Source organism: Ursus arctos, unplaced genomic scaffold (genome assembly GCF_023065955.2).
Source record: "Ursus arctos isolate Adak ecotype North America unplaced genomic scaffold, UrsArc2.0 scaffold_34, whole genome shotgun sequence".
In the NCBI taxonomy this organism is placed as follows: domain Eukaryota; kingdom Metazoa; phylum Chordata; class Mammalia; order Carnivora; family Ursidae; genus Ursus; species Ursus arctos.
Window position 1 is genome coordinate 30,479,511 of NW_026623030.1, and position 12,750 is coordinate 30,492,260.

The 12,750-nt window shown below is 56.6% G+C and overlaps 1 protein-coding gene across 1 annotated transcript in view; it reads left to right on the plus strand.

Moving 5' to 3' along the window:
* Window positions 1–10,564, plus strand: part of EP400 (E1A binding protein p400) — a 104,432-nt gene extending 93,868 nt beyond the window's left edge. The window contains exons 52-56 of the mRNA XM_057305904.1: window positions 319–514; window positions 897–1,021; window positions 2,975–3,121; window positions 6,922–6,999; window positions 7,794–10,564. Coding sequence (XP_057161887.1) covers window positions 319–514; window positions 897–1,021; window positions 2,975–3,121; window positions 6,922–6,999; window positions 7,794–8,066 — 819 coding nt within the window. The 3' untranslated portion in view covers window positions 8,067–10,564. The remainder of the gene's footprint in view (window positions 1–318; window positions 515–896; window positions 1,022–2,974; window positions 3,122–6,921; window positions 7,000–7,793) is intronic.
* The last annotated feature ends 2,186 nt before the right edge of the window (window positions 10,565–12,750 follow it).

Below are 12,750 nucleotides of genomic sequence, written 5' to 3' on the forward strand. Positions count from 1 at the left end.
GACGCGGCAGGATGGGGCTCCTCCAAGGTTCAAGAGCCGGAAGGAGGAGCAGCAGACACCAGTGCCACGTGGCGGGGTCTGAACGTGAGAGTGCGCGAGCAGCTATGGGTCTTGCTGACCCCCTTCCCTGCATTGGTTGGTGGTGGGTTTGGAAGCACAGAGCAGCCCTCAGTGAAATGTGTTCCTTCAGTTGACAGCCACTCCTCACCTTTGTGGGTCTGTCACTTTCTCACCACATGACCTCTTGTGGGGAAAGGTTTGCAAAGACACATGGTATCCCGAATATCTCTGGACTCTCCCATTATTTTCACTGTTTAGACCCGGGTTCCCCCTTCGCAGCTGCAGGCGCAAGGGCAGATGCAGGCTCAGGCGCCCCAGCCCGCTCAGGTGGCGCTGGCGAAGCCTCCAGTGGTGTCCGTGCCCGCGGCCGTGGTCTCCTCACCAGGCGTGACGACCCTGCCCATGAACGTTGCCGGGATCAGCGTGGCCATCGGGCAGCCGCAGAAAGCCGCAGGTACCCCATGTGCAGCCCCCCCCCCACTTGCCCCTCCGAGAGCCTTGAGCGGGGCTGACGGGTCTTTTCCCAGAGAAGTGGCCACCCCCCCTGCTGGCTTCTGTGCCGGACACCCATTTCGAGTGTGTCGGGGCACCGTGTGGCCAGAGTGCCTCTCAGAGGTACCCACGTACGGGTTTCAGCCCTTGATCTAACCGTACCATTTGGAACTTCCCGCACCTTTGTTTGAATGTCCTTGCGGGTCCACAAACACTTCAAGTACAGCTGCAGGATGCAGGCAGTTCTCTGTACGGAACGTGGTCAGTAGCTCAGGGAGAGGGAGAGAGCTTCAGAGAGGTCGTGGGACCCTTGTCCCCACTGAAGGCTTGGTCACTGTTCACAGGACAGACCGTCGTGGCCCAGCCCGTGCACGTCCAGCAGCTGCTGAAGCTCAAACAGCAAGCCGTGCAACAGCAGAAAGCCATCCAGCCGCAGGCTGCCCCGGGCCCGGCCGCCGTCCAGCAGAAGGTACCGGCTTCCCGCGCATGGTTCTCCTGCCGTCCTGTCTTCACACTGAGCCGGGTCCTGCTGCGAGGCACGGACGGCAGGAGGGCCCCGCACAGGCCTTGCCTCACTGCCTGGCAGCCACACACAGAGGACCCTGTGCTCATGCACTTGGGCTGCACAGAGGTCTTGGGATGGGAGCCGTGATGAGGCCCTGCAGGGAGAAGGTGGTGGCAGGAGCCCATGGGAAACCGTGAAGCCTGCTGCGGAATCGCATGGCTGGCAAGGGGCCAGGGGTTCCAGGGGTGCAGGTGTAGTGCGCTCCAGCGTGCAAAACGGATAGGACCTGGCCGGGACCCAGGTGGGGACTGCGTCCTTGCCCCTGTGTGTGCTTGCGGGGAAGAGGGGCCTCATGAGAAGGAGTCCTGTCCGCATCTCACGGACTCGGACGTTCGAGAGTTAACTCTGAGCTGGTGCAGGTGCTCGGGCTGAGCCGTCCCTCAGCCAGCGTGTTCAGGCCGTGCCCTATGCAGGTAGGGCCCTGACCTACAGGCGCAGAGCGTGAGGCGCTCCGTGTCCAAACCTCTGCTCTGTATGCTTCCTGGCCGCACGCAGCCCAACGTACAGACAGTGGTGTGCCAGTGCTCGCACCATGTGCTGTCGCTGCTGCTTTCTGAACTGGATCGAAGACACACAGGCTGAGGGTGGAGCGGCTGGCGCTCCCCGTGTGCGCTGACAGCTCTGCGGGCACCTCGTGCTACTCTTCGGAGCAGGGCTGCATTACATTGAGGAAACTGAAGCTCAGAGAAGGGAAGCGACTTGCCTGGAGTCGTGGAGCTGATGGTCGGGTGCCAGGCCCTGTACGTGTCCTGTTCCTCCGCGGGTTGGCTCTTCCTGGAGTGTCGCTGCTCCCGCTGGCGGGAGCCAAGCGCCAATCTGGTGGGGGCTGAGATACTGCCTGTCCCTGGCGCCATTGTGGTTTGCGGGGACAGCAGAACAGAGAAGTTGAGCAGTCCTCCGCAGCCTTGGATGAGATGACACGCCAGGAGGGCACGGCAGCAGGGAGGGGCTCTGCCGGCAAAGAAGGTGGTGGAGCAGCGTGGGACAGCCCCGGGAAAGAGCTGTCCCAGCAGCAGCCCACCCTGTCGGATGTGTGCCCTGCAGACACCCTTCTCCTGCCTTCCGGGGAGAGCCGTGGGCTGGGAGAGGTGTGTCTGCTCTGATGGAAGAGAGTCGGCACACCTGCCTCTGGGTGCTGCCTTCTCCCTGCTGACGGATGGTTCTGGGAGGAACACCACTCAGTCAGTCGCCTCCCCAGTCCTCCCCAGCCACCCCTGGGCTCGACTGCACAGGCGTGGGCCGCAGGGCACCTTGCACATCAGGCCCTGCTGGACGCGCTGGTGACAGGAGGACTGGGACACCGGCAGTCGGGCCTGGGTAATCAAGTAGGCTTAGCTTTCCGCTGAGCCAGAGGTTGCTGTAGCCTGGGTCTGACGTTCACGTGATTTGAGAGAAAAGTTCTGAGACGTTACTGAAGTGTTGTGTGTAGCTGTGGCTGGTAAGCCTCAGACTGTGCGTGCACGGTCTTCTGAGTAGGAGTCACATTTTTCTGGCAGAGGTTAGATTAAACGTGTAAAGGTCGTGCTAAACATTTTAGAGCGTGTGCCCAGACCTTCAGACTAGATTCAGGAAGGTACGTGCGTGTATTCTGTGTCGTCACGTTCACTCGTGTGATGAGCAGGCAGAGGATGTAGAGAGGAACCCCCGCCTGGCCTCTGAGTGGACTTCCGGACCGAGGAGGCTGGGCACGCCAGCCGGGCAGCTGCAGGACTAGGCGGAAGGCAGGCAGCGCTGGGGGCCTGGGGTGGTCGTGCTGGGGCTGTTGGGGCAGTGGGGGCCTGTGGGGAGGCCCTGACGCTCTGAGAAGAGGGCACGGCCTCGCCTGGCTCTAACCTGGGGCGGTCTCTCTTCCTCCAGATCACCGCACAGCAGATTGCTGCTCAGGGCCAACCACAGAAGGTCACCTATGCCACCCAGCCAGCCCTTAAAACCCAGTTCCTTACCACACCCATCTCCCAGGCCCAGAAGCTGGCTGGGACCCAGCAGGTGCAGACCCAGATCCAGGTGAGCATGAGTGACCACAAGGTGGATTGCAGGACAACAGGTGCCCAGGAAGCTGAGTGGTCAACATACAGGGTCCCTAGAATAAAGACAGACAGACACCGGTGAAACCAGCACCCCACTAGGGGAGCATCATGGGCCCTCCTGTGCTCCTCAGAGGTGGCTGGCCCCCTGACACTCCTCGCTGGCTTTGCCACCGCTGGGGTCGTGGAGTGTGGCTTGGGGGCCGTGCGGAGGTCACGCTGCAGGGGTTGTCCTTCACGTCTAGGGGCTCCTCCTGGAGTGAGTGAGTCAACACACCCCGTTGCTGTGCTGCTGACGGCCGAGGGGGCTGCTCCTGGCTTTGTTCCTGGCGTGCGGCTGCTTACAGAGGCTGGAGGGAGCAGCAGAGGACCGGCCTCTCAGTAGCAGCGTGACTGCTTCGTGTGCGTGGGCGCCGCACGTGGCTGCCTGGGGTGGGGGAGCAGCGCTGTGGGTGTGTGCCGGTCTGTCAGGCTTCTGCACTGGTCCCAGCCCCGAGAGCCCCCGGTCAGCCTCGCCCTGCTCCTGCGTCTCCTGCTGACTCCTGCGGTTCTACCCTTCGTGAATCTGTTGACAGTGAGGGCTCCCCTTCTGCCGAGTGCCGGCTCGGTGTCGTCCCAGCGCTGCTCACCTTCTGCTTTTAGCCTTCAGGTCTCCATCCTGCTCCCAGTTTGTGGCTTATCTTCGCGCTTAACCCTGTGGTGTCTTTGCAGAAAAAGAAGTTCTTAGTTTTAACGTGTTGGAGTTTATCAGTCTTTGTTTCTGAATAGTGCCTTTTGTGTCTTAAGAAATTCTTCCCAGAGGTCATGATGTTACTTTCCTGTATCATCTTCTAAAAAGATGACTTTTCTGACCTTCCTGGAATGGGCTTTTCCAGACAATAGAAAACTAGGAATTCAGTTTAATTTTCCCACTACAATACCCTTTTGTTTTCAGCACCACTTTCCTTCTGAGCCATAGCGTGACACTGGTGTAAATCGTGCGTGGTTGTGAGTGGAGCTCCCTTCAGCACCATGGTCTCTGTGTGTCCATCCCTCTGGCCACGCAGTGAGCCTCGGCCCCTGGGGGGCAGACCCTGCCCCCTGTCGGGACCATCCTGCTATCTGTGGCTCTCCTCACTTCCCTGTTAGTTTTGAGTCAGCGTGTTAAGTTTGCACGGCACAAGCAGAACTGTTGGGACCCTTACAGGATTGCGTTCATGCACGCTCGCTGGGGCCGTGCGTGTGCTGCTTACCAGAGCGCGGAGCCGCCTTGACTCTGGAGGAGTTTGGGGAGAAGCGATGTCTTTGCCACCTTGACTGCAGACTCACCCACGCGATGGGTCTTCTGCTGTCTGGCCCCTTCAGTGCCCTTTAACTAGGTTTTCTGAATTTTTTCCAGGAAAGTCTTACCACTTGGATTGGATTTGTTCCTAAATAATTAGTGTTTTCTGATGCTTCTGTAATGGTGTGTTTCTGAGTTTCTGTGTTCTGTCGTGCATTTGTTTTTGTACCTTGACTTTTGAATCCGGCTGCCTGAGCCCTGTTCCTCGGACAGTTCGTCCTGTTCCTGTGGCCTCTGGCGCTTCCTTTGTCCCCGGGCAGGTGGCCCATGCCGAGTGGTGGCAGTGTCTTCTTCCTCCCCTGCCCGTTTCTTCCTGCTTTGCTGTGCTGGCAAGGCCCACAGCCACTCTGGTGGGTGGCACATACCGGAGCTCAGCGGTATCGCTGTTAATGTGATCGTTTTGCAAGGTCTGATTTTTGAAATCATCCTCCAGTAGAGTAAGAAATTTCCCTTCTTCACCTACTTTGCTAGAAGTTTCTGTCCTTTTTATGGTGGTTTTTGTCTCCTCCGGTCTCGAGGCCTCGGTCTGTCTCTGGGCCGATGACCCCAGGTTCACAGCTGCGGCCGATGGCTAGCTCCGCCACAGGTTCTCAGTCCTGACTGGCTTTGGACTGGTCCCCGAAGCTGCGTGACCCCTCAGGTTCCTCGGCCCACGCCTGTATGCACCTGAACCTCTCCAGGTTGGGGGCGGCAGTGCTGTCCTCCCTGACTGCAGCCTCCCCTGGGCCAAACACGCAGTAGCCAGACCCAGTCCCTCAGCGATTCTGTAAACAGTGAGAGGTGTTGAGACCTGCTTTATGGTGCTGGGTGCCCATGTCAGGTCGTCTGGTTATTACTCGGTCACTTTTGTGTCCCCTTCTGTGTCAGTCACTGACAGAGAAATGGTAAAGTCTCCCGTTCTGCTTAGGCATTTATCTGTTTCTCCTTATATTTTTTGTTTTGTTTTTGCTTTTTATATTCAATTTCTTCTTATTAGTTACATTTATGTTAAGGATTTTATGTCTTTGCTGTTGTTGTCCCAGGAACTGTGTTTATAGTTATAGTAGTTATTTTCGTGTGAGCCAGTTCTCCTTGAAGCTTGTCTGTGGGATTGCTTCCAGGTCTGGGTTGAAGGCTGACGCCTGCTTCTGCTGGGTGTTCGTGGGCACCCGCCAGGGCCACATTGGCTGTGGCGTGAGGGCTGGTGTCTGTCAGGTACCGTCAGTTCGGTTCTGAACCTGTGTCCCCTCCCACAGCAACACCAGGCCCTCAGGCAGTGGACTCCCTCACAGACCCTCCGGGTGATGGAGACACAGCTGTGGGGCCCGCGGGCGGCCCTGCTCTAGCTCCTTGCTGACAGTGGGTTTGCACTTGACCTCTCGTCTGCCGCACTCTGTGCGACCCTGAGAGTCTCGTGCTCGCTGTTGGGTGAAAGCTGCTGTCGCACCTCGGCTCCTTGCTCTGGGTTCCCACCTCTGCTTAGCTTTGGAACTGGGAGTTGAGACGTCTGTTTCCTCCACAGGTGGCATTGCTGGCCCGCCGTGTGCAGATGGGGCCTGCTTTCCCACCAGGGCTGAGAGCACTCAGGCAGGGGCTGTCATTGTCTTAGCAGATCCTGTTTACAACTTTTATTTTAGTTACAGTGAACTACTAAGTGCTTTCCGATGATTTCAGGTTTTACATGAGAACTAACACTGACTTGGAGTCTGTCGTTTACAAGTACGTCCTGTCATTTCGCATTTCCTCCAGAATTATCTTGGACAGACTTTCTTTGATCCCTGTTCTACCAGTTAGAGACCCAGGCGGGGGTGCCCTGGCGCCCAGCAGCTGTGTGCTCAGGAGCCTGTTGTGCTTCTCTGAACCGACAGCCCAACAGGGTAGACACACGGGGCCCAAATCATCTTGCTGGGTTGAGGCAGCCACACATGCATGGGATGACAGTGCAGGGTGGAAAGTTTTATCAGGAGCAAAGATCTCAGTCGCGATTGAAGAAAACCTAGCAAGACGATATGATACCTACTTTAAAATGTTGGGACATCTTTGGAATGGGATTGAACCCCATTCGGTCCAAATAACTTCACGGTGAGGGTGCCTTCCTGGAGCAGTGCCCAGACTTGAAGAAGGGACTCTCGTGAGCACGCGTGAAATGCTGAAATGAAATATTTCACTCTGTCCTCAGTTTAGTTCTCTTACATAAACCTGGAATGGTTGTTGGTAAAAGAAAAACCGTGACTGAAGGATGAGAGCAGGTAAGCGGCTAGTCCCAGCTGCCCGCAGACGAGGAAGGCGGGCGTTACTCTGCAGGAGGTGGGACGAGTGGCTCCAGGCCAGCAGATGGAGAATAGCTCTCGGGTGGCATCTGGGCCACATTCTGTTTTTGCTTTTGCATTAAGAACTGAGAAGGAAAGAGAGGGGGGAAAATCTTGTGTACACATTCTTCTGTATTTTACATTTGGTTTTTTTGTTTTGTTTTGTCAAAGGTTGCCAAACTCCCTCAAGTTGTCCAACAGCAGACGTCCGTGGCCAGCATCCAGCAGGTCGCCTCTGCTTCCCAGCAGGTAGGATCTGCAGACACGCAGTCCCCCGGGGAGCCCCACACGGACTTTTCAGTGACCTTCATGTTTCCCGTTAGGGAGTTCTTGGTTTTCACTCTGAGAAAATAGAAGATTAACTATCAGAGAATCACTTTTGTTGTTCATAATTCAGAAACGATTAATTCTGGGGACAACACTTAGTCCTCAGGCTAGCAGGACACAAACTGAACAGCCCGTTCAAACTCAGTGTCACGTGTACGAAAGGAGCCCGTCTGGGATCCTTTCTTCAGCCAGCAATTTCAGATGCGTCCTCCAAGCTGAAGCCCCCATACCTTAGCTTTAGGGAAACACAGAAAACAGCCTGCTTGCAGTGACCTTGGTCCTGGAAGTGTCAGTACTAACGGGGACAGCAGTGGCCATTGTCACTGAACCGTCAGGCTCCTGCCATTTTACTTACCGCTGCAAAATGTGGCTGTGTGAAGCAGCGCTTTAACAAAACACTGTTTTGTTCAAAATCACACTGGCGTGTAGATTTCAGGGAACCAAACAGTACTGAAAGCTGAATGCGCCAGCAGGCCCCAGCCGTCAGCCTTTGCCCAGCAGCAGCAGTGACTTCGTTCAGTGGCTCTTCCTACGTCCATGTGGTCGGACACTAGAGGTCCTGCTGTGATATGTCACGCACTTCTCCCGTTTCACCAAGTGTTTGTGCTAATGAGGTTTCTAAAACCGTCCTCCCCACCCCCAAGATTGCGTAATTGGCCATGTCCCTAGATCTGTGTTCTCTAGGCCGTGTGCGTTTTCTCACCGTTCTGGCTCAGGCTTCCCCGCAGACCGTGACCCTGACCCAGGCGACGGCGGCCGGGCAACAGGTGCAGATGATCCCCACGGTGACGGCGACCGCGCAGGTGGTGCAGCAGAAGCTCATGCAGCAGCAGGTGGTGCCGACCGCGGCGAGCCAGCTGCAGAGCCCCGGCGTCCCCAACCCCGCCCAGGGGCCGGCCAGCTCCGACAGCCCCAGCCAGCAGCCCAAGCTACAGATGAGAGTCCCTGCCGTCAGGCTGAAGACACCCACCAAGCCTCCATGCCCCTAGTCACAGCGGCGGGCGGTGGGCCACCGTGCACTCCACCACCTAGCCGGGAGCGGGCAGATTTTATTTATTGTTGAACTGTGGGACGGTGTCGTTGGCGGTGTTCAGCTCCGGGGAAGTTGTGATGGAAACAAAGGAGTGGCATCATTTTATCATCCTGCCTCCAACACCACGGGGTGGGGGGGCGGCGAGCCGCGTTACACGCCCGCATTTCCGTATTAGGTGACCGACGGAGGAAGTGGTGGGGCAGTTTCAGCTCTCCGTCTCTCCCGCAGAGTGGTAGTGCTGGGTCTTGAAAGCCACGTAGACTGTGTGTTCGTGTGCAGTGTCCTGCACGTGGCCATGTGGAGTGTACAGTGAGTCATAAGTAGACTTCCTGAAGCTAAAACATGGTCTTTGACACCGTCTGCCTCTGCTTGGTTCCGTATCCCTAACTGAACATGCATTCTGGTCCTCGGGGAGGAGAGAGGCCAGCTGAGGGAGATCATCTCAGGTCCGAGGAAGCCAGTGTGCTTTCTTCTTTCCCTCCTAAGAAGTATTTCCAGGCACATTCATGACCTGCTCCCGGCCGTGGTGAAGGATTACCGTCCCCAATTGAGTTTTCATTCCAAAGAGCAGCCAGTGGGGCTCCCCGCAGGCCCTCCCCACGGTGTGGCAGGTGTCCATCCCAGCACATGGAGGATATTCTCCCGGCTCGTGGATGAAGCTCGCGTTTGAACATCGCGCACTGAAGCAGCTCTAGTGAACTCTGTGAGGCTCCCGTCTCGGGCAGGTTTGGGGCCCCAGACTGCTGTGTGGGTGTCGTTACGCGGCAGAGGTCACTGCTGTGTGAGGGGTGGGTGCCTATCCCTGCCCCCTCGCTCTCCTGCCCAGCCCAGGGGTGGTCTGCTGATGGGAGAGAAACCTCCACAGACAGAGGGCAGGTGTCATCTACAGAAATGGGCGTCGTGAGCTCTTCGTCGTGGGCTGGTAATGCCAGACTTCTGTCTCTCGTGATGCTGGGGTCTTGCACGGAGCAGGTGCCCTCCCTCGTGCTTCCATGTGAAGCAGAGAACCTGTGCAGTATTTGGGGGTGTAGTTGAGGGGCAAAGAGGAGGCCCCATGTTTGCTTCTGTTTTATTTTTTTACTACGGCAAGCTAGTAGAAGTGTTTGCAGTGGGCTTGATTGACCGATGATGTCTGCTTACCTGGACGCTTTCACCCAGGCCAGCACACGTGTCAGGTGACCCCCTCTGTGCTCTGGCTCTGTGCCTCTCTTCTATTACTGGGTCCAGAAAATCAGGTCGTGTTGGGTCTGTGTGGGCACTCTGAGAGAGTCTCAGTGTTCGTTTTCTCTGTCCTCCCCCATGTTCCACTTTCAGTGACACAAAGGAACGTAGACGGTAGTTTTGGTTTCCCCATCGATTTATGTGGACAGTAACATGGTAGCATTTACTGAAGCATCGAGGCAGCTCTTTATTGAGCCCTGGGTGAGAAATTTGGGGAAAAGTAAAACTCAAGTGTTGAAACAGTGGAAGGGATTTAACATCACAGTTGACTTGCATACCTGGAAGCAGTCCTGCGGTCCACGTTCTCACACCCACCCCGGCTGGTTCTGGCGTGGCCGGTGCTGCCATGAGAGCACCGAGCGTGCAGGAAGGCTGTGTGTGGGCGCTTGGGGGGACTCCTGTGCTCCTTTTACTCCAGACGTGTGGAGCTATGCGTGTGTTCCAAGTTCTTGGGCTTTGTGTGCCCGGTCCGTCTGCCCCTCGTCCTTCCTGGGGCGCTGTGAGTTTGCTCGGAAGAGGACGAGCGCCGGCTTCCCTGCACTCATGCGCCCTACCCACAGCTGCCCGGACGGAGAAGCGGGAGAGAGTGACCTGGGGTGCGAACACTGGGCCATGGGGCCCCTCCCTGCCATAGTGTGCGAATGAGAGCCCCTTGCGTCCGAGGGTGTGTCCTTCCCTGGCTCCTAACACCGTGTACAGAGCCGACGGTCAACTTCTGTCCTACTCAGATGCCCCCGCGGCCTCGCCGGCTTCAGTAGTTGCTCCCGGAAACATCCTCCTCCCCGTGTTGTTTTCTCGGTCTTCTGTTGTCAAGGGTACACCGTCCACGTTTCCGAGCTCAGTACAAGCGTCCGGGTGCAGCCCTCCGCGGTGGTTCTGTCCGCAGACTCCCGCGCCGCCCAATGCCTGAAGTCCTGCCCGCCGCCGGAGAGCTGTCAGACTCCATCCTCCTGCGCGGACAGACGCTGGCTCCAACTAAGGCGGGGCTGCCACCAGGAAGCCGGCCCGCGTGTCCCCGTGGGTGCCTCCTGGGGCGGGGCTCACATGCGTGCAGTGTGTGCCGCTTCCTGGTCCCCGTGTAACCACACAGCTGTTGTGTTTGAGATACAAAGGAAGAAGACTGATTTGTAAATACTTTGTAAACATACCCATTTGTACTTGAATAGTAGGGTTTTAAAAGGGGCACTGATACCCCGCCAAACAAAAGGTATAATAAAATGACCTTTTTCTATGCTTTGTTTTGTCTTTCATAGGAAACTAGTATTCAAGTTAAGTAAGATGCTGGTTGTGTTTATTTGGTTTGTGTGAAGAAGACAAAGGGAAAACACGCAGGGTTGGAGGCAGGGGCTTGCTTCTCCTGACCCGCCCTCACGCCATAGGAGGGGTGCAGCGTGCTTGGTGGTTCTCAGGGAAAGCCACACTCTCCCTGCGGAGACGGCATCCACTCACCCAGCTTTGCGCTGCAAAAAGACATGTGGAGGAAAACCTGGGACGTGCAGACGCCCCTGCCGCCCCGTCCTCGTGTGACCTGCTGCCCGCGGGCACCCCGTCTGCTGGAGGGCCTGGTGGAGCCTTGCGCGTGCCCTACTCAGCATTCCTCGGGCATGTGGCCTGCACGTGTTACTTCTCTTTATCATCTCTTTTACTTTTAGATTACTTTTCCTTTTGTTAAAAAAAAAAGTTGCTGGGGGCGGCTGGGTGGCTCAGTCGGTTGAATGTCCGACTCTTGGTTTCGGCTCCGGTCATGATCTCAGGGTCCTGGGATCCAGCCCTGCACTGGGCTCTGCGCTCAGCAGGGAGTCTGCTGGAGATTCTCCCTCTCCCTCTGCGCCTCCCCTGCTTACTCCCTCGCTTGGTCGCTCTCAAATAAATAAAATCTTTTAAAAAGAGTTGCTGATAACAAAAAATACCCTTTTTAATTAAAAATGCGCAACTTCATACAGTGCTAAGAAGCACCCCAAGAACTCTGGTGATTTTTATCTTTCACTGCAAAAGTGGGGGCCCTGGGGCCATGTGGGCCTGTCGCCTCGGGCTCCCATTTCACATCCCCCCACCTCAGAGCCAAGCGTGGGGCTCCTGCATGCATCACTCGCATGCACAGACCTGGCTGGGGGCGCGGGGAGTCATGGGGCGCCTCGCGACCCTTTGCCAAGTGCCTTCCAGGTGCTTGAGGAGAGGCTGGGGTGCTTGGGACCCCTGTGGCCCTGCACTGTGGTATCTGCCCACTGTGTGATGGGGCCAGTGACTCCGCTCCTGGGGCCCTGGCTTCCTCCTGTGTACCCCCTCCCAAGGCAGTTGTGACGCACACAAAGCGCTTGGCGTCTGACGCCTGCACTCGGTAGATTCTTCCATCGTGATTATTCTCAATGGAGAAGATCATGTGTGTTCCCAACCCTTCGGTCACCATGACCGTACAATCGCGTCCTTGCCAACTGTGCGTAAGCCAGGAGGCCTGGGTGGGCTCGCCAGGCTGTATTTCTGTGTGCATTCGAGGTGGGGCTGCGGCTCGTGAAGTGATTCTGCTGCTGGCTGCAGTGGGGAGCACCTCTGAGCCCGTGGGTCCATTTGCCACCCCCTCCAGCGCATAGGGGCATCTCAACTCAGTGTAACATGAAACATGCCTATTAGGCTCTCCGGCAGGCCACTTGACTACAGCCAGCTTTAGAGGTCTCACTTAGGTCTGGTCGCCAGCCTTGTCTCTGCTGCCCCGAGACCGTGTCAACCTCTGCCAGCCTGCTTTCCACGCTCTGGTTCAGGGGCTGTGGTTGAGGGGAGAGAAGAGGGGGACTCCTGCCATAGGTTCTGGGCAGTTCCTCCCTTCTCTGTCCTTGGCCCGTGTCGTCCATAACCTAAAATAATCTTCCAAAGGTCTCATCTTACTGGATAAATTATGATATGTACATTCAGTAAATTAGAGTGTAGCTATTTGTTTTTAAAGATTGTTTTATTTATGCATTTAAGGTTGACAGCATGAGCAGGGGGGAGTGGGAGAGGGAGAAGCAGACTCCCAGCTGAGCAGGCAGCCCGACAGGGGGCTCCATCCCGGAACCCTGGGACCGTAGACCCAAGCCGAAAGCAGACGCTTCGCTGACCGAGCCCCCCCAGACGCCCCTAGAGTGCAGCTATTAAGAACAGGTAGAGCTGTATAATCTGGAATGAAAGGTCCTGCCTAGGTTCCGAAGAAAGGTGCAGAATCCTGTGGGAAGTGCTCAGAACGGGGCTCTGACCTACATGCCTGATGTGCACAGAATATCCTGGAAAGATGTGTCTGCCCCAGGGAGGGAGACGGGGCCAGGGGTGCTCAGGGATCTAGGGGTGTTTGTACTGTTTGCAGTTTGCCAAGTACATGCATTTTTTTAAGGCTGTAACAATAGCGTGTCCATCATGTGCTCGCCCTGCTCAGGAGCCTCTCTGGGAGC